Source organism: Pongo abelii, chromosome 1 (assembly GCF_028885655.2).
Source record: "Pongo abelii isolate AG06213 chromosome 1, NHGRI_mPonAbe1-v2.0_pri, whole genome shotgun sequence".
NCBI classification, from domain to species: Eukaryota; Metazoa; Chordata; class Mammalia; order Primates; family Hominidae; genus Pongo; species Pongo abelii.
In genome coordinates, this window is record NC_071985.2 from 193,450,514 (window position 1) to 193,475,970 (window position 25,457).

A 25,457-nucleotide genomic window follows, 5' to 3' on the forward strand; every position below is an offset into this window, starting at 1 on the left:
CTGTACAGCAAATATCACAGGTAAACAACTAAGCAAGTTTGGTATTAACTTTATTCTATTTTCTGTATAACTTTAAGTACATAAAGGTTTATTTCCACAGGCCTCAGGAAATGGGTAGAAATCACAGGACAATCTCTCTTCCCACCAAAAAAAAGTTGCATATTTTGTTAAGTGTTTGTCCTAGAGGGGAAAAACTGAAATTTACATTAGCAGTGCTGTGCAAGATTCTTACATAATTCAAGACCTAAAACCAGCCTGCAGTGGAGGTTTTAGTCCTCTGTTCAGGTGCTTGGACAGAAGCCATAAGCTGATGAGCATGACAGGGAAAAGGAGGCAGTGAAGACAGGTGACAGGCACCTGGCAGGGAAGGAGGATTCAGGAATGCCAGACTCCTTGAAATCGTGTGGTTTTTGTTTTTTGTTTTTCCTTTTAAAGTCATCTCTGTAGGAAGGTGCTGGGCAGGGATCCCAGAGAAAGAAAGGGTCCAAGACTCCATTAACTGCCCTGGATGAAGGGCACTGCTACAGCAGCTAGTACCAGAGACTCTGCTATCTCATGGTTGAGGCAGACCCAGGATAGAACAGAGAATAAAAGGAATGCTTATAGGAAACAATTTTGCACGGAATGCTAGATGGCCAAGCCTCAGCCTTTGGTCCAGTGCAACCCGTGCCTCGCTTGTCAACAGTGAAAAATTAGTTTGGTTAGAAGAACCATCTGGAAACACACCAGCTTCTGCTACCTTCATGCTCATTGTTAAAAAAAGATTAACCAGTGTGAACATTCTGATCTGTTAATTCCTGGGACTGTTTTCTTTCCACTGGACTGTTTGTTTGTTGGTAGAATAACCCCCAAAAGCTCAAAGCTAAAATGCACCATCAGTCCTAGTTGGCAGTTCCTTAAGAATGGACTGGCGGCGTGGTTGAGCTGATAGGGAAAAGCTGCACCTTCCTGCAGAAGATCAACTGACCTGCTATCCCACCCCAAATTTCAGCCTGAGGTATATTTCAGTGAAGGCAGGTAGCTGTGCTTCTCAGAGCAGAGAAGCAGTTTTAAGAGCAGAAAGGTAGAGGAAATCTAGAAAAGAATCGTCTTGATACAGATTTATCCCATGGTGTGAAGGGAGGGCAAAGAACCCAGTGGCACTTTGCTTATCCAGCAATTTCTGTCACTGTGGTGACCAACTTCTGCCCATTCCATAGGGTCTTGAACTGCTCAGGAACTGGGAATTCATTCTGCAAATAAAGAAGAGACAGCGGGTTTAAATCTGAGCTAAAGAAGAGCTGGGGCTAAATCTCACACATTTTTCCCAACTTGCTTCCACTTAACCCCAGGAGCACGGTAGGATGTAGCAAGAGACAAACCCACAGAGCCATGCTGTGTTCTAGTGTTCAGCGATCTTGGACAGACTATTAAGTCTATGGGATGTAAATAACAGTACATATGGCTTTATAGCACCAGCTTGACAAGGTGCCATGGCTCATCCCCATTCTTTTTTGCTACCTTGAGCTCCATTTAGGCAGAAAGCACCTACCTTTGGGGCTCCACTACACTGGACTACCTCATTTCTGTGTGCTTTTGGTGTGCATTATTGGGTTTTTACCTGCTCAGTGCAGAATGTTCGTAAAATAGCTTTCTCCGATGCAAGAAATCTTCAGTCCTTTCTGTTTTTAACATCATACTAAAGAGATCAAGAAACTTACAAAGTCACCGCCTTCTGTAGGAATGAGGACGTTCATCTCGGAAGATTTGGCACTGACTATTTCACAATCCAGGGAATTCTTGCTCAGGTAAGCATGGCAGCCATCTGTTTTGTTGATGGATATGGTTGGCACTTTACCCATTACCTGCAGAGTAAACAAAGAGAACTGAGTCCCAGCAGCTGGGGAGGACAACAGTGCGTCGCAGGAAAAGCTTTCCTGTTTCACGTGACTCAGCAATTACATTAAAAGCTCACAGATGCGCAAGACACTGGATACTCGGGTGGGTTGGGATGGGTCCTGAAAAGAACTGGCTTGAAGAGCCAACCCTTCTGCCACGTCCAAAGCAGCTCAGCTTACAGACTTTGTCGAATCAGATTCCCACCAAAGCAACATCTGTGGGTCTACCATGTCTCTTTCAATTAATTCCTCAGGGACAAAAAGAAGGAGCCAAAATATCGAGTTACCTGAACTTTGACATCCCTACTGTTGATTATCTCCACAATGCCCACGACGTCATCGAATACCAGACCAAGCTTCTTACAGTTATCTAGGAGAAGAAAGGGAGTGTGTCAACAGTGTAACTTTAAAGAAAACTAATATACATTTAGGAATCTTTAAGAATAGGGTAGGTAAAATGGTATTAGCCTTCTCGGGCTCTGTGACGGGGCTTGCATGGGACAGCGACAAAAACTCACCTACTGTAATGGAGTTAATTTTGCCCTTGATTTGCAATGTCGTGTTGACACACTTGTATATGTAAGCCACCTGTTTCAGCTCTGTGTCCTCAATCACCAGGTTGGAAACATTTTCCTGATTTTCCTATTAGAGAGAGATCCCAGGATTCTCATCACAAAGCACACACCGAACAAAAAAAAACCAGGCTATCCCAAACTTTTTGTTCTTGCAATTGAAGCCAGAACTCTGCCCTCATCCAGCTAAGCTCCATTTAACCTCCTGTTCCTACTCCTTTTCCCCAGGAGGCAGAGGTTGCAGTGAGCCAAAATCGCGCCACTGCACTCCAGCCTGGGCGACAAAGTGAGACTCCATCTCAAAAAAATAAAATAATAAAAATACCTGCCCCCGTCTAGGTATTTTTAACTCACCACTCTCCACTTCTTGCCCTCCAGTTCAAGTACAGCTGGCTCCTTCTTTGTGGCTGGTTTGGGGGATTGGCTGGTTTGGGGTTTAGGTGCAGAGAATGGTTTGGGGCCACTGCGTAGTGGACCACTCTGAGCCTTCAGGGCAGGGTTCTTGTGAGTCTTCATGTCATCAGATACATGTTTCAGGGCTGTAAGAACAACAGCTACCTTGTATCCTGTCCTTCATACCAGACCTTTGAGGTGCTATCATCATGTTAAACATCCTTAACAGAAAATTCAAAGCCAAAAACTGGAGCCTTTGAGATGTTCTCTTGCAAGCAGTTTTGGAAAAGTACTTTTATCATTTCTCTTCTCCCCAAGATTAAATTATATGGTTCCATTAACAACAACAACATGGAATGTGTGTATATTGTGGGTGGGGATAAGGATATGTAAATGCACAGAAAAAGATCTAGAAAGACATATCAAATATATATGCACAAATGTGTAGTTTTTAAAGCAATAAAGAAAAATGAGTGGTAGTAAAGAAAATTTGGTAAAAGGGAAAAAAAAAAACCCTCACTCCCCACAGCTAACCCTACTTCCCCCACCTCCTCAGTCAGGGTTGGCATTTGCGACTCTACAATATTGTTTTCTACATATATTTGGTTTTGTTGGTTGTAATCATACAGATTGTTAACAAATTTAGTTCAACTACTGACACTTAAAAACTTTCTCATGTTAACCTGTAGTTTAATATCTTTCTAGGCCAGGCGCTGTGGCTCATGCCTGTAATCCCAGCACTCTGGGAGGCCAAGGCAGGCGGATCACCTGAAGTTAGGAGTTCAAAACCAGCCTGGCTACCATGGTGTATTTTTAGTCTCTACTAAAAGTACAAAAAAATTAGCTGGGTATGGTGGCGGATGCCTGTAGTCCCAGCTACTTAGGAGGCTGAGGCAGGAGAACTGCTTGAACCTGGGAGGCAGAGATTGCAGTGAGCCAAGATCACACCACTGCACTCTAGCCTGAGCAACAAAGTGAGACTCCATCTCAAAAAAATAAAATAAAATAAAAAATAAAAGTAAAAATATATTTCTTTTATGTTTTAAGGGAAAAATAATTCATCATCTCCCACAGCAGGCTGACACACGCCTCGCTTTGAACATGGCCTGATCTATGTTAACTGTATAACAAATACTGAATGGCCTTTTTATCTCCACCATTCCTTGTGGTTGTAATTTACATACTAGATTTTTTTTTTTCTTAAACATTACATGGTTCACTGTAGAAAAACATGTAATGGTGGCATAACATTTCATCAAGAGGCCGGGCACGGTGGCTCACGCCTGTAATCCCAACACTTTGGGAGGCCGAGGTGGGCAGATCACCTGAGGTCAGGAGTTCGAGACCAGGCTGACCAACATGGAGAAACCCCATCTCTACTAAAAATACAAAAAAAAAAAATTAGCCAGGCATGGTGGCGCATGGCTGTAATCCCAGCTACTCGGGAGGCTGAGGCAGGAGAATTGCTTGAACCCGGGAGGCGGAGGTTGTGGTGAGCCGAGATCACGCCATTGCACTCCAGCCTGGGAAACAAGAGCAAAACTCCGTCTCAAAATAAATAAATAAATAAAAAACATTTCATCAAGAGGACATGTGGTAGTTAACCATTTCTCTTACTGTTGGATTTAGGTTGTTACACCATTTTTAGCTACTATGATCATAGATTCCTAGAAGTGGCTGAACAACTCAAGACTTCCACCAGCTGTGTTAAGGGTATCTACTTTCTCTATACCAACATTAGGTCACTCTCATGCAAATTTTCTATGTAACCAGTATGCATCTTCTGAGGAAGTTAACTCCCTAACACAATGCCTTCCCAGAGGCCATGTGGTGCCACGGAAAAACCTCTGGGGAAAATCGCCAGCTCTGTGCCTTGGCACAAGAGGGTCCTCTATATATGCTACCTAATATTAAGTCACTTTCCCATGGGGCAGAGGGCTTCCTCCAACTGTGATCATCATTTTCAATTTCCATTTAAGCCAGCTTTGCTGTCCCTTAAAGGAAAAGGACACACCAAACGAGTCCCCACCATACAAGCCAGGGTTGTAGTTTACAGACGGTTCTGGTTGGTGGGGTCTGGCCCACACAACTTGTTGTAGCTACTGTTCGTGTCCAAGTGCTCACTCACCATGTGTAATGCTCTCCCCCTGATTAATCTGCGCGAACAGTGCTGAGCGGGAAGCGGACTCATCTGAGCCTGAACTGGTAGAGACTGGGGGAGGAGGGGGGCCTGGTGGAGGGGGAGGAGGACCTGATCCGGCAGAGGGTCCAGATGGCAGTCCACTCAGTTCTTTTGCCACAGGCCCCTGGAACAGTAAGTGCAGGTAACATCGTCATCCTCTCTCCTCCCCTCTGTACCATTCCCAGTAGCGCCCTACATGTGGCCAGTGCACATGGGGTCCCCACCACAGCCTTTGAGGCAATGATTAATGTGTCCTACCCATACCCAACTTGGCTTTATGCCTTCTCACCCTTTCCTGAGGATCCAGCTCTCAGTTCTATTTCTTGACCATCACATTTTGCCTTTGACCTCACCTGATTCCAGCTCTAAAAACTATTTCCACAAATCTACTTGACATCTTCCATAGTGTGTTACCAGTACCTCAGATTCAACAAGTTCAAAACTGATTTCATCATTTCCTGCCTGCCCCCCTCCCTGTATAATCATCCCCTTGTCCCTATTTCAGTGAAAGATGTTACCATCCAGGACTGACTATTCAATCTTCTTTGAGGATTTCAACTTCTTCGACCTTATCAAATCTCTTTCTATTATCTTGGTGCTATCTCCTGCAAATGTTTTTCTACTATCCCCCAAACACCATGACCGCTTTCATAATCTGAGCATGAGTCCTTATCCCTAACCTATACACTGAGACTCTTTTAAAGACAAATTGAATCATTATCACTCCCTTGCTCAAATACCTCATCCCAAAGTCTCAGCCTACCTTCCTTTCCAGCCTTTTCTCCTAAAAATCTGATCATTTCCCCTTATTGAAGCTGGAGATGACCAATCTCTACATTTACTCTGCATTTATTTTGTTTAAGCTGGGCCTTTTGTAGTATCCCACTTCTCACTGCCCTATACTTCTTTCAAGTCTCACAGAAGAGTACATACCTTCAAAGTACAATCTCTTCTAGCGAGAAGGACTCTTCTCTTCCTCATACTCTAGAGTCTGTATCTTTATTATAGCATTTGGCTTGGTGATTTGTATTGGGGTTTTGCATTCTTATTTTTAAGCTCCTTAAAGGCTGGGATAGTGTAACTCATTTGTGTGTGTCTCCTGCTCCAGCACCAATCACTGTCCCTGACATGTTTATTGAAATTGAATACCACTGAATATTCCTTCTCCTCTGATCCTTGCTTCCTTTACTCTTTTTACCCTTTCTTTCTCCTCCTTTTCTTCCTCCCTTCCACTGAAAAAACTAGCATTCCCTCACAGACTTTGGTAGTGCTGAAGTCTAAGAAACCCCATGCTGGAGAGAGAAAGTGGGAGGGAGGGAGGGAGGAAGGATTCACTAACCGTTTTGCTCCAGGCCAGTCCGGTGGTATGGAACTCCTTAATGTAAGCCTGCAGCTCTGTCCATATACTTAAATAAGCTTTGACCCAGTCTACATGCTTCTTATCCCTGGGAGGATTAAAGAAGAACTTGTCACAGGTGGTCTGGGTACATAACAGTGGTGATTCCAGAACCCTTCTTTCCTATGGGCTCACATTCTCCTACCTGTGGTGTTTCTTAGGCTCTGCTCAATGGCAGCTTTTCTATCATCACCAGCTTCTATGTATATACAACCTAGTCTATTACCCTAATCAGACCAAACTCCACTAAGATAGAGACTCTGGATTCTATCTCTATCTCTCATAGCAATGTTTCTCAAACTGTTTTAAGTACCAAAACTTTTTTTTTCTTTTGACCACTTGCTGCTTATTGAAACTTTTTTCAAAGTAGACCTTAAACACAATCTAATATGTAAAACTGATAAAAGCAGACATTCTGTGCATAAAACCATGGTAGAGAGGAGAGCTCTTAAGTATCACTGTGGAACTCTAAGACTAAGAAACTTAACTGCCTTATGAGACAATGCCTTATGTCAAAATATGCCCACCCCGACCAAAAGCAAACTTAAAAACTTTCCCTTAGGGGGAAACAATCAGCATTAAATTATAGAAATAGCATTGTACCTACGGTTCAAGTCCCCTCTCTTCTTGTGTATTAGCTGGGAAGGTTATTTAGCCTAAGGCCTAGTTTCCTCAACTGTAAAGTGATGAGATAATGGTGGGATATATCAAAACACTGTCATGCTTAGTTCCATGTTGCTAGAAGGATAAAGAAGTGCCTGTTGTTCTGGGACACATTTCACTCACAGGAAGGTGTAGTTTTCCTTAAAAAGAGTAGTTAATAACTGTTTGTTGATTGATGAAGGATGGAAGAAAGGAAAGGTTTGTGTAGATATGCAACTTAATAAATTTTGCCTGCAATCATTCCAGCTCAAAACCAGCAATGGAGAAGTCAGAACTGGTAGACGTATGTGGTTAGACATGCAATGACTGCCCTACATAATACCTGCATTGGCTAGGCAGCCTTACTCTCACTTTAACTGACTTCCTGAAAAATTTCTATTAAGTCCTATTGAACCCTTTGCCATTGGGCCAGTAACAAATTCTCAACAAAGGAACAAAATCTTATATAAAGGGCATTAGTCCATGTTACTGCCAGCAAAACTTCCTAAACCCAGAAGGGTAAGGATCAGAAGACTAAAAGGGCCTCTACCAACAAAGGAGAGAAAGCAGAAGTGGAAGCAGAAACATTTCCTGCTTGCAAATGCAGCTGTGAGACAATATCTGTTAAGCTCTCCAGAAAGCAGCCCTGAGATAAAACCAGCACAGTGGCTAAGGGCAGCCTTCAGTAACTCCAAAGTGCTACTCCAGCAAGTAACCAAATGGGTTTATCCTTTACCCCTTGAGAAAAGGCTGAACTTGGCTGGGCACAGTGGCTCACACCTGTAATCCCAGCACTTTGGGAGGCCAAAGCGGGAGAATCATTAGAGACCAGCCTGGGAAACAGTGAGACCTCATCTCTACGAAAAAATTAGAAAATTAGCCAGGCATGGTGGAGCGTGCCTGAAGTCCCAGCTACTTGGGGGACTGAGGTGGGAGGATTGTTTGAGCTGGGAGGTTGAGGCTGCAGTGAGCTGTGATTGTGCCACTGTACTTCAGACTGGGTGACAACGCAAGACACTGTCTCAGAAAAGAAAAAAAGAAAGAGAGAAAAGGCTGAACTTACACATCTTTGTACTCTTTGAGGACTCGGTTTGTATAAAACATGGCAGCATCATTCATTTCTTTCACATAAGGGCCAGGCTTGGGAGCCTAGAGAGAGACAAGCTGTCAGTGACTCAGGACCTCTCCAACTATATTGCCTTCCCTCTTACAATCTATACCCACCCCCAGCCCTGGAATCTGCACTGCTCACCATAGCCACCCAGCCCAGGGCCTGGATACTTTCGCTGACAGCTGACAGGTGATTAAACAACTTGCTGCCTCGGTTCTTCTCCCGAAAGGTTATCACTTCTTTGATCTGCTCTGAGATGGGTGCCAACAAATCGGAAAGCTTATTCTAGGAAGAGATACAAGAAAAGATTCAGGTTAACATCCTTCCACAAAGGTGTCTATGCCTTCTGATCCTGAAGGCAAGAATTCTCTATGGACTCTAGTGAGCACCCAAATAAACTGCATTAGTCCTGTCCTGATTCCTAAGGCTAAAATACTGCTCATCATCTCACTCTCCTCGCAGAGTTCCAACTCCTCAGGCTGCACCTGATGGTCTTCATGATCAGGACCCATACTTCAGCTATACCACAGTACCTCCATTTCAACCACCTGTCTCTCTTCTGTTCCACTCAGAGGACATACACTCAGGACATCATTCCTGTGCCTTACTCATGATGTTCTCTTCTTTTTCCATGAATCCAAATTTTCCTCATGCTTCATGAGGGCCCTCCAACCCAGCCACACCAGCCTCCTACAGCATTTGTTGTCAGCATAACCAATTTTGGCATTTTATCACTCACCAATACAAACTATTAATGGATCCATGTGAATATGTTTTACTTTCTCATTAATTCTTCAAAGACGAGCTCTTTTATCATCATTAAAGCCCCCAATGCATTGCCAGCCATATAGTAGCTGCTGAGTAAAGAACTGATGAATCAAATGCAATTAGGGGGCTTAGTCTGGGCGTGGTGACCCAGGCCTGTAATCCCAGCACTTTGGGAGGCCAAGGCAGGAGAACTGCTTGAGACCAGGAGTTCAAGACAGACTGGACAACACCGCACAACTTTGTCTCTACAAATAATAAAAAGAATTAGGGGCAGGCATGGTGGCTCATGCCTGTAATCCCAGCACTTTGGGAGGCCAAGGTGGGCAGATCACTTGAGTCCAGGAGTTCAAGATTAGCCTGGGCAACATGGCGAAACCCCATCTCTATAAAAATACAAAAATCAGCTGGACATGGTGGCGCATGCCTGTAGTCCCAGCTATTCAGGAGGCTGAGGTGGGAGAATCACTTGAGCCTGGGAGGTGGAGGATTCAGTGAGCCGAGATCCTGCCACTGCACTCCAGCCTGGGCGACAGAGAGAGACTCCATCTCAAAAATAAATAAATAAATAAATAAGTAAATAAGCAAGCCAGGAGTGGTGGTGCACACTGTAGTCAAGGCTACTCAGGAGGCTGAGGTGGGAGGATCATTTACACCTGGGAGGTCAAGGCTTCAGTGAGCTGTGATTGCACCACTACCCTCCAGTCTGGGTGACAAAACGACACCCTGTCTCAAAAAAAAAAATTTTTTTTTAAAACATAAATAAAATAAAAAACAATTACGGGCTTAGCATTCAAGTAGGCACCTTGGCAAAATGGATGAATTTTGTTTGTGTTTGCACCCTTCCTCCAAAGCTCCATTTCCTGAACATCTCAATTCTCAGATCTTAACCATTCAGGACAGATTTAGAATTAGATGGCATCTACACACACACACACACACACACACACACACACATTGTTTTTTGAGAGGACTTGCTCTGTCGCCCAGGCTGGAGTGCAGTGGTGTGTTCATGGCTCACTGCAGCCTCAAATTTTCAGGCCCAAATCTTCCTCCCATTTCAGCCTCTCAAGTAGCTGGCACTATACACATGCACCACCTTGCCTGGCTATTTTTATTTATTTTATTTTTTTAATTTTTAGTAGAGACGAGGTCTTGCTATGTTGCCCAGGCTGGTCTCAAACTCCTGGCCTCAAGTGATCCTCCTGCCTCAGCCTCCCAAAGTGCTGGGATTACAGGAATGAGGCAGCATGCTTAACCAGAATCTAATATATTTGACATTATCTTGCACTATTTTTATATTATCCAGGCATGCTGAAGGTCAAGGGTTTTAATACAGCATTTAGGACAATTTGCTTTATTATTCCCCTGTAACTAGGAAAACCAAATGCAAAAAAAGGGAACTTATATTCTTTGACTCCAGGAGAAATCTAAATCTTCTCTAATTCAACTTTTCACATCTTGCACCATAAAATTTTGAGGTGGGAGTAAAATTAAAGGGAGATTCTCCCAGCCAGTGAAGGATGAGGAGAGAAGCAATACTGTACGAGTTTTAAGATCTCCACAGGAGTACTACTAAAGCCCATCCACAGTGAAGCAAGAGAATCATCTTTAAAGGGCTTTGGAGACACTATGATGAATGTGGACTCAGCAAAGAGGCAGGCAAGCAAAGTCCCAGGGATAACCACAGTCCTATGCAAAATGACAGAGAAAAAGCCAGTAGAGACCATTAAGTACCCAATAGTACCTTCCCATTAAGGCACTTGAAGTATGGCTCTACCTCTGGGACTTGGTATGAACATATATTATCAAAAGCCTAGTAGGTCTATTTCAAAATGTTATAATAGCTTGACAGAAATCTCTCAACTTGTCCTGAGCATCAAACCAAAATGAAACCAGCTAGTAGTGAACTTACATCTGCTGGCTGTTGACACTGAGAAGCTGTAACCAACAGAGCTCGCTCCAACTTCAAACCTGTGTGGACCATCTCCGCCTGCCAGAAAGAAGAATCAGCTATTGATGACACATTATAACTAGAGAAGTCTTGATAAGAATAACCTGAAACCTCTACTTCCATGTACTCTGATAGAAACCCAGGCACTTCATGTTATCCTCCTCATGTATTCCAGATTCCAGGGACTGATAGCAGAATTACATACACTACTGTTCCTATTGGAACTCATCAAGGATATATGTCCAGAGTTGGAAGTGAAGTTAATTGGATAATCACCTAGCTTACATGAAGTCATGTTAGCACCTTACACATGCATTGTGATACTGTGCACTGAAAAATCCTTCCTATTTCACATCAGCAAAATAAAACAAACAGCAACCAAAAAAACACCTTTCTTTTCTCAAAAATTGGAGACAGGAGTAAAGGCAAAGGCCTAAATTTATGCTGAAAATTCTTAAGGTATTTACTCCTTTAGGTTAAAGCTATCTCTCAAATGCCAGATACCATGACCCATTAATAAATAATTAAATCAATTTAGTGAGCTTAACAGAACAAAAGTATGAGTGCAGTGCACCAACTTCAAGTTATTTCCAAATAAAAAGTTAAAAAAAAAAAGTACAGCAGAAGTAGTATAAATATCATTTTGTGAAACTTTTATCTCAGTTACGAATATGTTCTTTCTTTCTAAGGGTCATTCGCAGTCAAAAGAATTTAAGAAACATGAGACTATAAGCACTATTAAAACACAAAAATTCAAAGAAAGCAATCTATTTTTTCTGGATTTGCATTTTTAAAATACAAATGATAAATGTTTTAAAGTTTTTCATATGTTACAGAGCTGTATTAAGTAAAAATGCAAGCCTCTACACCCTTATTAAAGTCCCAGTCCCACTCTCTAGAGCTAAAACCATTGGCAACAGATGGCATTTGAGAGGCTCAAAATAGATTTTCCAAAAGCCAAGCAACCAGTCTTGGAGAAAGGTTTAGGTGAAGAAGATCCCAAGCATGGTTACTGTTTATAATTCGGTGAGCTAGCAGGAAGGTTTTTGGGTCCCAAAAATAGAGGTAGAATGTATACGTGAGTGTGGGGTGGGGGTGGGGGGCGGTGGTGATGACGTAGGAGGCATAAAGGAAGGTGGGAGGAAAGGCACCTGTCATTGCCTACTTCATATTCTTGCTGTGGGTTAAGTGTGAAAATAATCCACATTAGCATAACTAATAACTATCAAGTATAGTTTTATAAATGCTAAGTCATGATAATGACTCCTTTAAATATGCCACTGTAGGTTTGATTATATAATATGTTGGGATCAAACTGGTGCATATTCTTCACTACAAAGATGAACAGAACCATATTTTATGTACCAAGCAAGCTTTCTGTATAAATACGCGATAAAAGCAAGGGGCCTAGAAAAAAATAAGGAATCGTTTCTGTGGCTGGACTGAACTCCTCAGTACAGGTAAAAGAAAAAGAACATGTGTAATGCCCCAAACCAAAAGGAACTTCTCAAGGAGCTCTTAAACCAAGGATAAGGACCTTGGCTGACTGAAGAAACCTGTTAGTCCTTAAAAGAAGGGGAAAAAGGCAAAACATTCTTACATGTTTCTGCACATCTCCCCCAATCTCTTTACTGATCTTCAAGTACTCTGCCACAGGACCAGCAAGCAGCGAGTCAAATACCTGCACATATGGAGCTGCTCCTGCTAAAGACAAACACACCACAAAGAATCAGCCATGCATCAAAAGGAGGCTTCTTTAAAACGTGCTTCTATATGAAAGTGGGGAGGCAAGGTAATACAGTCAACAGGATACAGAACAGGAGTAAGGAAACCTGGGTTCTAGGTCCAGTATCACCACTAACTGGTTGTGTGACCCTGACTAAATTCCTTTTCCTTTCTGAGCTTAATTTTCTTTATCTATAAAATGAAAATAAACAAAATGATCCTCCAAGGTTTCTTTTAGTGCTAAGATTTTATGTTTCAATTGGTGCATGTGCAAAATGTCCAATTTGCCAATTGTTTGGAGAGAGGAATTTTATTATCACTTGTCATTTGACTTACACTGGAGTCATTCTGCTAAAGAAAGAACAGGAAATATCACACAAGCAGGAAGTTCTTGTGTTAAAATAACTTCACCACAGGCCTCCCTGTACAAGTCATTTCCTCTCTTATCTGCTCACAGCAATACAAATTACAAAAGATAAACTTTCTAGATTAAGTTTTGGGAACTTAGCTCCAAAGGAGAGAATAATAGAAAATTTTCAGGCCAAGACGCTCAAAGAAAGCATTCTGCTGGGCTGTGGACTGCTTACCTTTTGAAGGACTGTCTCCATACCCACGGTGCATGTCAGAGGTATGAGATACTGCCTCCAGGCGGCCCACTGCCCTCTCCAATCTTTCTACCAGATTTTGCATGTCAGCCATAATGGACCACCTGCTGAAACAGATCAAATGTCATTTGTTATTTAAATATTAAATAGCACCTACAGAGAAAAAAACAGAAAATTCCTGGTCATCCCCAGGTGGATGAAGAGGATGCCAATTCTCAGCAACAGAATAATTTAATAAAATTAGATGTCATCTGTAAAATGGAACAATACAAAAAAATCAGATAAAAAAGTAGTCTAGTGTATTTACAAAATCAGAAGACCTCATTAAGCAAGAGAACTGCTCAGGAAAAGGTGTTCACTAAAGTAAATGCTTACTCATTCAAATACTCAATATTTACTATGATACTGTGTGTGGAAAGTTAGAATTTGCAAAGGATAGTCACATACATTATCTCAGTTTGAGCCTCCTGGCAACTATTCAGGAATAGAAGGATGATTACTACACGCTTAGAGATAGAAAACTTAGTTTCAGTGAAGTTAAATGACTTGCCTAGTCACATGGCCAGTGAATAGAGAAGCCAGTACTCCATCATATCCTTATCTCATCCTTCTGGTTCTAAGTGCAGTGCGTTTTCTTCCCACAACATCCTGCTGCCTGCATGTGAAATATCCCAAACCAAGATGAATAGGATATTTGCTCTTCCCTCAATAATTTTTTTTTTTTTTCAGACAAAGTCTCACTCTGTCACCCAGGTTGGAGTGCAGTGGCAGGATCTCAGCTCACTGCAAGCTCTGCCCCGCTGGATTCAAGGGATTCTCCTGCCTCAGCCTCCCAAGTAGCTAGGGTTATAGGTGTGCGCCACCATGCCCAGCTAATTTTTTGTAGTGTTAGTAGCGACAGGGTTTCACTATGTTGGCTAGGCTGGTCTTGAACTCTTGACCTCAAGTAATCCACCTGCCTTGGCCTCCCAAAGTGCTGGGATTACAAGCGTGAGCCACTGTGCCCGGCCTGCCCTCAGTAATTTATAGTCTAATGGGGAGACTTAACATATGCACTAACAACTATGAAACAGAAAAAAATGTTAAGGTGACATAAGAAAGTTGCTGATAGAGGGGCATGAGATTTCAAAGAGGGGAGTAATATATCAGCTGGAAGGATCAGATAAAGATATGATGGAGAAGCTGCCATTTGAGCCAGCCTTCAAATGAAGATGAGAAAGATCTGGACGTGCAGTAGGGAAGGACACTAGACACATCCAAAAGAATTTGTTATAGATCTTTCACAAGTACTATCTGAAATAGCCTAATTCGATGTCTAATATCCCAAAGAAAGTAAGGTCCAACAGAGAAAGGACCTTATATAGCTTGTTCCTTACTGTATACTCTACCATCTAGACTACTACCTGGCAGGTAGTAGATGTTCAATAAATATTTATGAAGTTATAAACCTCACAAATAGCATTCCAAAACTCCAGAGGGACAAGGGTGCTAAAAGTTGCCCATAAGTCACACCTAAGTGTAAAATATGATCAATGCACTTCTACATAAAGTATTTGAGACCCTAAGTGATCTCATAAAAACCAGTCAGTGAAATTTCAATCCAAGCTTTGACTTGGAAAGATTCCATTTCATGAAAGCGTCAATTCAGGTAACTGAATTCAGTTCAGGTAACTGAAGCTGAATGAACTCAACTCCCTTGAAGCTGCCTAAAATGACAACAGCAATTATGATTCCCCCAAAGATGACAGCATGCCAGAATTATCTCAATTTAACACATTGTCCTCCCTGTGGAAGAGATAAGCAGCTCACAAGATAAAGTAAGGAAGACAATATAATCTCTGTCCGTTCTCTGTGTACAGGCTCAGGTCTCTGTGGGCCCAATCACTTGTCAGAGAGTGTTGTTTAAAAGAGAAGCAAAGAAAAAAAATGAGAATGAGAACCAAACAAACCTTTCCATTCCCTGGCCTGCAGCAGCAGCAGAAGACTCCAGGTCTATGTCCTACTCTCAAATAGAGCAGACCATAAGCAGTCAACATACTTTCCCTAATGTTATGACACTATCAACTGATATCTGAATTCCTGCCCTGTTCCATTATGCATACTGATCAAGAGACAGACTCACATATATATACAATCCACCACACTATAAATCCAGGGGAAAAGGCAAGGAACATAATAAACTCCTAAGCTACCTTCCATGAACAGATACCACTCAGTTCTGTTATAAAACATGTTCCTTCATACATGGATGTTTCAGGTTGAGACCACTGTTAACATGGAGACACAGTACATGTGTTGCTAGAGGCTGGCAGAGTTTGTGAACATTTACCAATCTTAAGTGCTTAATAATAGAGCTTCATGGGACTTTGGCTCCCTTTTTCCATATTTCATTTGTATTTATAGGTTTTCACTGCTAAACAAGCTACAGTTCCGCTGTCTGACTTAAGCAGAATGAAAAAGGACAATACAGCTACCATTTATAGCTAATCTCATTCTACCATTAACCAAATACAAAAGAACAGAAACTGTTTTTTTTGTTCTTGGTGGGAGTAAGATGAGATTTGAGATGTTACGGAAAATAATGTCCAGAATTTGAGTATGACATTGTATGTATGTGTAGAGAATGAGATTCAGTTGTGTGAAAAACACACCTTTTCTTATTCTCTACACACACGTACATTCTTCCGGTGGTCATGTACACTCCTAAGCCTCTGACTACCCTTGTTGTAGTAACACCCAGCCTATTTGCCAGGTGGTATCACCATAACCACCTATAGACTAAAGACTACCAGAGCAGAATATCCATCTAGCTCAGGCCATTCATCTGGGATTAAATTTTAGATTCAGGCCAAGTACTGTGGCTCACAACTACAATCCCAGCACTCTGGAATGCCAAGATGGGAGGAAGTGTTTGAGCTCAGGAGTTCACGACCAGCCTGGACAACATGGCAAAATTCCATCTCTACAAAAAATAAAAAAATTAGCCGGGCATGATGATACACACCTGTAGTCCCAGCTACTCAGGAGGCTGAGGTGGGAGGGGTTACCTGAGCCCAGGAGGTCAAGGATGCAATGAGTAGTGATTTTACCATGCACTCCAGCCTGAGTGACAGAGTGAGACCCTGTCTCCAAAAAAAAAAAAAAAAAAAAACAGCTTTCACCTAGACATCTCTACCTGGATGTCCCAAAGGCAACCCGAAATGTCCAAAAGCAGAAACCATCTTCCCTAACATTGCTCCAGCACTGCTATCAATCACCTGATTGATCAAGTCAGTAACTGGAAACTGTTAGGCAGTATTATATAGTGGATAAGAGTGTTCTTTAGAGAAATCAGAGAGATTGGGGGTTTGAATAACAATATGCACTGGCTTTGTGACTATAAGCAGTTATCAAACTTTCTGAGACTCAGTTTCCTTATCTTTATAATGAAGACAATAATAGTATAAAAACCCAAAGGGCTTCAGTGAGAATAAATGAAAGAATCCATGTAGAAGTGCTTGGCACAGTCCTGGAAAATAGTAAGGATTCCATAAACTCCCCCACAACATCTTATCAGTCATCAAAATCCATAGGCTCTATTTAGTGTATCTCATGAATAGATGCCCCTTGCCTCCATCCTGACTGATAAGAGTTAGGATACTGGCCGGGCACAGTGGCTCACTCCTCTAATCCCAGCGCTTTGGGAGGCCAAGGCAGGAGGGTTGCTTGAGGTCAGGAGTTCAAGACTAGCCGGGGCAACATAGGGAGACCTTGTCTCTACAAAAATAATTTAAAATTTTTCCAAGCATGGTGGTGTACAACTGTGGTCCCAGCTACCTGGGAGACTGAGGTGGGATGGCGGCTTAGGCCCAGAAGGTAGAGGCTTCAGTAAGCCATGAGTATCACTGCACTCCAGCCTGGGCAACAAAGCAAGATCCTGTCTCAAAAAAAAAGGATATCAAGACTTCACCAAGATTACTGCAATGACTTCTTGGCTAGTCTCCCCTAGTTACAGTAATAAACTTTGTTCATCCATTCTCCACATTATAGTCAGAGTGATCTATCTCAACACTTCCCAGAGTACTGAATGGTCTTAAAGAAATATTTATAATTATATTTGCATTTGAGAAATGATATTAGAGTTGCATTTGACACATACCCCAGAGTGTTCAGGGTAAAGTCCAAACAAGGGTTTCTCTAATCTAGTCCTGCTTAATCTTCTACCACTCCTGTTTTATCTCTTGCTACACCTTTCCTTAGCAAACTACAGCAACTAGGGACTACTTGCGTTTTCCAGAAAGAGCCATGCTTTCTCTCACTTCTGAGCCTTTATAATGCTATCCACTCTGCTTAGATGTTTTCCCTTTCCCATCTGCCCCTCTAGAACTCCTATTGTCCTTTAAGTCTCAGCTAAGTTATCACCTCCTGGGGAAGTATTTCTAGTATGTGCTACCACAACACTGTGCACTTATCTCTGTCACAACACTGTACACACTGGTTTAAAATCATTTATTTGGCCGGGCATGGTGGCTCACGCCTGTAATCCCAGCACTTTGGGAGGGCAACACAGGCAATCACTTGAGGCCAGGAGTTCGAGATCAGCCTGGCCAACATGGCAAAACCCCGTCTCTACTAAATCCCGTCTCCACTAAACATACAAAAATTACCTGGGCATGGTGGCGTGTGCTATGATCTCAGCTACTACAGAGGCTGAAGCACAAGAATGGCTTGAACCTGAGAAGTGGAGGTTGCAGTGAGCCGAGATAGTACCACTGCACTCCAGCCTGGGTGACAGAGCAAGATTCTGTCTCAAAACATTAGTAATAATAAAATAAAGTAAAATAAAATAATTTATTTAATAGTCTTCAGAGTCTAAGAGTTTATGGCCATAATCCCCTGAATGCATCTGATCTCCTCTAACAGTCAACAGGCAACTAGCCACCCTAAGGCAAGGACCATGTCTTGCCACAGTAATTCCAGTACTATAAACATAGGAGGCATTAAAAACACTGCACATTGGCTCATGCCTATAATCCTAGCACTTTGGGAGGCCGAGACGGGTGGATTGCTTGAGCTCAGGAGTTCGAGACCAGCTGGGAAGCATGGTGAAACTTCTTGTCTACTTAGCCAGGCGTGGTGGTATGCACCTGTAGTCCCAGCTACTTGGGAGGCTGAGGCATGAGAATTGCTTGAACCTGAGAGGTGGAGGTTGCAGTAAGCTGAGATTGCGCCACTGCACTCCAGCTTGGACAACAGAGCGAGATTATGTTTCCAAAAAAAAAAGAACAGTGGGCTAATAAAGGTGTTTGAGTAAGAAAATAAATAAAGGTTCTTACTCACTCTCTCCTCAACACAGTGTGGCTATCTTCTCTATCGAATCCATGGAGAAGTGTTTTGTTTTGTTTTGTTTTAATTTTTTGCTTATCTGCTTTTGCAGGACCTTACAAACCCTCCTGTCTTTCAAATAAATGTTGCCTTCTCAGGCATGAATCACACTGATATAGAGATCTTCAAACTAAGTATCATAAGGAAAGCACTCTTCTTAGACTATATAATGTCAATTAAATATAATAATTCTGTATAGTTATAAATGCTTAACATTATTAATCTGTTGATTCTTTTGAGACTTAATTCTGCAAGGTATGTTATACAGACATTGATCCCTATTTTTAGAATGAAGAAACTGAACTGACATTCACAGCAGTTAAAAAGTTAAAAGCCTGCCAGATGGCCAGGCACCGTGGCTCACGCCTGTAATCACAGCACTTTGGGAGGCTGAGGTGGGTGGATCACCTGATGTCGGGAGTTCGAGACCAGCCTGACCAACATGGAGAAACCCCATCTCTACTAAAAATACAAAATTAGCCTGGAGTAGCGGCGCAAGCCTGTAATCCCAGCTGCTTGGGAAGCTAAGGCAGAAGAATTGCTGGAACCTGGGAGGCACAGATTGCAATGAGCTGAGTTCACGCCCATTACACTCCAACCTGGGCAACAAGAGCAAAACTCCGTCTCAAAAAAAAAAAACTTGCCAGAGGTCAAACAACCAGTGAGTAAAGAACCTAGGCCTAGAGTACAAATATTCTGAATCCTGCTCTACAGCTCTTCTTGCTACTCCACAATGGCTTTTAAGAAATTAAGTGACCATATGGTTAATCATAGTATCCAGCCCCGACTTGTTTGCACAGCACTATGGGCTCAAGGTCTCTTTATGATGTCTTTAGTCACATTATTATCATCTTCCATTTTTCTTTTTTTTGAGATGGAGTCTCCCTCTGTCACCCAGGCTGGAGTACGGTGGCATGATCTCAGATCACTGCAACCTCCACCTCCTGGGTTCAAGCAATTCTCCTGCCTCAGCTTCCCGAGTAGCTGGGACTACAGGCACCTGCCACCATGCCCAGCTAATTTTTTGTATTTTTTTTTTTTTTTTTGAGACGGAGTCTCACTCTGTCACCCAGGCTGCAGTGCAGTGGCGCGATCTCGGCTCACTGCAAGCTCCGCCTCCCCGGTTCACGCCATTCTCCTGCTTCAGCCTCCTGAGTAGCTGGGACTACAGGCGCCTGCCACCATGCCCGGCTAATTTGTTGTATTTTTAGTAGAGACAGGGTTTCACCATGTTGGCCAGGATGGTCTCGATCTCCTGACCTGGTGATCCGCCCGCCTCGGCCTCCCAAAGTGCTGGGATTACAGACGTGAGCCACTACGCCTGGCCAATTTTTTGTATTTTTATTAGAGATGGGGTTTCAGCGTGTTAGCCAGGATGGTCTCAATCTCCTGACCTGGTGATCCGCCTGCCTCGGCCTCCCAAAGTGCTGGGATTACAGGCGTGAGCCACCACGCCTGGCCAGCATCTTCCATTTTTCTGCTTTCAATTTTCTCCATGGAGGCCAATTTTTTTCAATCACATTCAGGATAGATGAGACGTATTTAGAAAGCAAATGTTTAAAATAAGGCTTCTCAGGCCAGGCATGATAGCTCACACCTATAATCCCAGCACTTTGGGAGGCCAAGGCAGGAGGATGGCTTAAGGCCAGAAGTTCAAGACCAGCCTGGGCAATACAGCAAAATCTCATCTCTTTTATTTAAATAAATAAATAAATAAATAAATAAATAAATAAATAAGGCTTCTCCCAAACACAGAAGTATCAGAGCAGAGAACTGTATGTCTGCCTAATCTTGTTCCTTGCCATTTCTAATTGTCAATAACCAAGAACTATACGTAAACCTCCATAAATGAATGTCTGGATTTCCAACTACTTAAGCATTCATCATAAAAGCTTCAGAAACAGAGGTGGTCAAAATTACACAAGTCCATATAAAATTAGAAGACTGAGGCCTGAGTCCCAAGCTGTACATACTAACTGTGTAACTTTACACAGTCACATAATGGATTATAATCCTCATCTAGCATACATAGATACAAGGATCAAAGGAGGTGATTTCATAGATACGAGTAATCACTTCAGAAGCCTTAAAATGCAATTCAAATGTAAAATGTTAGCACTACATATTATGTATTGGAATATAGGCTCAAGAAGGATGGGAATTTATCCATTCTACCTCCTGCACTGACTCTATCTCCCAGCACCTAGAAAAACTAGGCACACAGAAGATGCTAATAAAATCAAAGTGCTTAGCATTGTGGGCCTACTGAAGAAATAGAAGACACATGGTCCCTCCCCTCCAGAAGCACTCATATTGGTTAGGACAACAAAATAAAATGTGAATGGAATAAATACTGTAGATTTGTTAAAGTTTTTCGGCTTTTATTTAAAAAACAAAACAAACAAACAAAAAAAAACAGGCTGGGCGTGGTGGCTCACGCCTGTAATCCCAGCACTTTGGGAGGCAGAGGCAGGCGGATCACGAGGTCAGGAGATCGAGGCCATCCTAGCTAACACTGTGAAACCCCGTCTCTAATAAAAAAAAAAATTAGCCAGGCGTGGTGGCAGGCGCCTGTAGTCCCAGCTACTCAGGAGGCTGAGGTAGGAGAATGGCATGAACCCGGAAGGTGGAGCTTGCGGTGAGCCAAGATCGCGCCACTGCACTCCAGCCTGGGTGACAGAGCGAGACTCCATCTCGAAAAACAAAACAAACAAACAAACAAAAAAAACAGGGTCTGGCTCTATTGACCAGGCTGGAGGGCAATGGTGTGTTCACAGCCTTGACCTCCTGGCTTCAGCCTCCTGAGTAGCTGGGACTACTGGGACTATAACTACATGCCACCATGTCTGGCTTTTGTGTGTGTGTGTATGTGTGTGATAGAGACAGTCTCACTATGTTGCTCAGGCTAGTCTCAAACTCCTGGGCTCAAACAGTCCTCTTGCCTCAGCCTCCCAAAATGCTGGGATTACAGATATGAACCATGACAGCCAGCCTATATTTTGAAAAGTTTTATTATGGGAATATCCAGTTGGATTAGGGAAAGTTAAATTATCAGCCTATTCTTGCAGATTTTTCTTCACAGAATGTTGTTGCTATGGTTCTGAATTACATAAATTACTACATGCTCTGAGAGTTCAGAGGAAATCAATGAGGACTGGCGGTAGTTTGGTTTCAGGAGGGAAGTGAGGCATCTTGAAGAGGCAAGAGAAAAAAGGGAAGCCATTCCAGAGCAAGTCAAAAGCAAAAAAAGGAGACCAAGCAGGCTATGCACAGAAAATGTGAATGGGTTAGCCTGCATGGAACATGGAGTATTATAGGGAACAAGGATGCATGAGCAAGCTGGGCCAGATTATGGAGGGCACTGAAAGCCAGGGAAAATTTAAGTTTGATGTTGTAATCAATGTGAAGCCATTCAAGGGTTTTGAGTGAAAGAATAATATGATGAAAGCAAAGAGCTTACAAGTACTGTCTGATAAACAGAATGGGATGTGGAGACAAGTGATGAAATTAGGGTCTAGAAGGTTAGGTTAAAAGCTGTTATTCATCTAGCTGTAAAATAAGGCTACTACAAAAGATATTTGTATTTATTTATTCTTACTGTTATTTTTTGAGATGGAGTCTCACTCTGTTGCCCAGGCTGGAGTGTGATGGCATGATCTCAGCTCACTGCAACCTCTACCTCCCAGGTTCAAGCGATTCTCCTGCCTCAGCCTCCCGAGTAGCTGGAACTACAGGCATGCACCACCACACCCCGCGAATTTTTGTATTTTTAGTAGAGACAGGGTTTTGCCATGTTGGCCTGGCTGGTCTCGAACTCCTGATCTCAGGTGATCCACCTGCCTTGGTATCCCCAAAGTGCTGGGATTACAGGCATGAGCCACCGTGCCCAGACTACAGAAGATATTTCAAAGGAAAAAAATCCACAATATTTGGTGTTTAACCAAATATTGGAACAAAATGAAAAGAATCAATTGACCTGTAAATAATCATCTTTAGGCAATTAAGAGACCAGCACCTAAATTAAGTGCTGTACGGAATATAAAAGAAAGGTAAAATAGTTTCCCTGTCCTAAGGGAGTCTAGCAGGAGAGACAAAGCTACCTTCTATTGACTCACTGGCTCTCAGGATTAGAGGGATTCTAGAAATCATCTTGTAAAAACACCATCTTATGCCAGAACAGTCCTTTCAATTAGCAATTAGTCAGGCAGCCTCTGCTCAAACACCTTTGGTGATGGAGAACCCGAGACTTCTGGAGGCAGTCCATTCCATTCAGACAGCTCAAAGTATTAAAAAGTTCTTCCTTATATGGAGGCAAATCAGCCTCCCTGCAACTTCCACCCACGAATCTTGGTTCTGCCCTAGGAGGTCACATGAAACAAGTGTGCATTAAACTGAGAACAAGTACTAACTGTATGGTACTGACTGTGAGCACAGTAGCATTCAGAGAAGGGAGGCAAAGATGACTCCAGATTTGCAAATATGGGGGCCTTAAGAGAATAATGACATTATAGGCAGAAATGGGTTGTGGCATGTTCTAGTTAGGGCAACAAGATGAGGTCAGTTTTGGATATGCTGAGTTTGAAAAGAAGACAAAGCTTCTAAGTGGAAATGACTAGTGAGTATTTAGAAATAAAGCCTGGGAAAGAATCAAGACTGGAGATAATGTTTGCAAATCATTGGCAAAGAACTGTCATGAAGTCATGAGAATAGACAAGCTTTTGGAGGGATATCATGCAGAGTAAAAAGAAACCATGAACTTGATTCTCCAGCAATGTCTATTGTGGTTTAAAACCAAAAAACCACGCCAGGCGCAGTGGCTCAGGCCTGTAATCTCAGCACTTTGGGAGGCTGAGGCAGGTGGATAACCTGAGGTCAAGAGTTCGAGACCAGCCTGGCTAAAATGGCGAAACTTCGTCTCTACTAAAAATACAAAAATTAGCCAGGCATGGTGGTGCATGCCTGTAATCCTAGAAATCATCTTATAAAAACATCACCTTCTGCCCGAACTGAGGCACAAGAATCTCTTGAATCCGGGAGGCGGAGGTTGCAGTGAGCTGAGATCGCGCCACTGCACTCCAGCCTGGGTGACAGAGAGACACTCTGTCTCAAAAAATAAAAATAAAAAATAAATCAGAAATGGCTAGTGATTCCTGCCAAAGCTGCTTCACACTCTCATACTTCTAACAACTTAACCCAATTCCTTCTGCCTATTCAAGGAAGTCATTCAGAAGTAAATGGAACCAGGTTATGCATGCAGTTCTTGTCACATCCCACCAGGCAATTAAGACAGTAGCATGAATTTCTACTTGAGTAGGAAGTTGCTATGCTTGAAATGTTTTCTACTTTGTCCCATAGTTGTTTTTCTAAGTCATCATCCTTAAGTAAAATTGAAAATAAAGCACCCATACAAATCAGCCTGTCTACGATGGTAGCCCAATTGATTTGCTTCAAAATGCTTCTCTTGCCTTAATTTTGTAATCCTGTTCCTGAGGTTTTATCCTAAGAAAGTAAATCATAATGTGAGAAAAGTGATAAGCATGGAGATGTTTGCTGCAATGTTAGATCTATTGATCTATCTATATCTATTTTGGACTTCTAATTATAGGGGAATAGCTAAATGCAGTGTGGAAAAAAACTTGAACACAAAATTTATAATATTTGTCACATTTGGGTGATGGGGTTTTTGACAATTTCTACCTGTATTCCAAACTTTCTTTTAAAATATAATCTTTTATAATAATAATAAAAATCTCTACTTGAGTATCCCTTTTAAATTACCACTAAACTATGTAGTAGTTAGTTCTACTTCTAATAAATTCTTATCACGAGGTTTTAACATGTCACAAAGTAAAACCTACACATGCTACCAGAAGATACAAGTTGGCTTGTTTAACACAGAAACCAAATAACAAGCACCACTTTGCCCCAGTAAAGATGCCATCTAGGCCGGGTGCAATGGCTCATGCCTGTAATCCCAGCGCTTTGGGAGGCTGAGAATGGCAGATCACCTGAGGTCAGGAGTTCGAGACCAGCCTGGCCAACATGGCAAAACCCCGTCTCTACTAAAAATACAAAAATAAAAAAATTAGCCAGGCGTGATGGTGGGCGGGTGCAATGGCTCATGCCTGTAATCCCAGCTACTTGGGAGGCTGAGGCAGGAGAATTGCTTGAACCGGGAGGCGGAGGTTACAGTGAGCCAAGACAGAGCAAGACACCATCTCAAAAAAAAAAAAAAAAAAAAAAAGATGCCATCTAAATCTAACCCAAATCAGGAGCCACTGTTCTTCTCTAAGCATTTGGTTTCACTGATTAAACCAATGACATTTAGTGCCTGAGTCACTGCCACCCGAGGTTTAGATTTAAAAAGAAAGGCCTATCTTCTAGGGAGGGAAGCAATCCAACCCAACATCAACACCTGTCTCCTGTTCCCTCCTTACACATGTCCTCTATCTGAAACTCCAGGAGTGAGCAAAGTTAGTGTATAAAGTGAAATTAGACTTGGGAACTAGCTGTTTCAATGTCTGGAGCAAACAGCTAACTTTGTGTGGTCATGGGTTCTCTTCTCTCCTATGTTCAAGGAATATTATGAAGACTAATTGCACAGAGCATTCGGCAGTCCCTTTCTACTTCTACATGTTTTATAGCGTGTAAGGGAAAACCGCATTGGCTGATTTCAGCCTGAATAGTTGCTTTAATAAAACAGCGTTTCCCACTCTAATATATAAAGATGGATTCAAGGATGACGTTTGTCCTTAGCCATGATTCATCTACAAGTAGAAATATGGAAAGACTGTAAGTCTATAATTAACTAAAGTATAGGAATTTCAATGCCCTCTGGAGGAAAAAACAAAACAAAACAAAGCAAGTCTGC

General features: G+C 42.3%; 1 protein-coding gene across 18 annotated transcripts in view; it reads right to left on the reverse strand.

The window, feature by feature from the left end:
- Positions 1-33: 33 nt before the first annotated feature.
- CAP1 (cyclase associated actin cytoskeleton regulatory protein 1) overlaps positions 34-25,457 on the reverse strand; it is a 33,837-nt gene continuing 8,413 nt past the window's right edge. For 4 of the 18 annotated variants that reach the window (XM_054527095.2, XM_009252014.3, XM_009252010.4 and 1 more), the window contains exons 2-13: positions 13,205-13,326; positions 12,493-12,593; positions 10,854-10,931; positions 8,315-8,458; positions 8,126-8,211; positions 6,364-6,469; positions 4,971-5,148; positions 2,804-2,988; positions 2,396-2,519; positions 2,165-2,247; positions 1,701-1,844; positions 34-1,232 (exon numbers count right to left, since the gene is read on the reverse strand). In XM_054527095.2, coding sequence (XP_054383070.1) covers positions 1,149-1,232; positions 1,701-1,844; positions 2,165-2,247; positions 2,396-2,519; positions 2,804-2,988; positions 4,971-5,148; positions 6,364-6,469; positions 8,126-8,211; positions 8,315-8,458; positions 10,854-10,931; positions 12,493-12,593; positions 13,205-13,316 — 1,425 coding nt within the window. In that variant the 5' untranslated portion in view covers positions 13,317-13,326 and the 3' untranslated portion in view covers positions 34-1,148. 18 annotated transcript variants of the gene reach the window in all.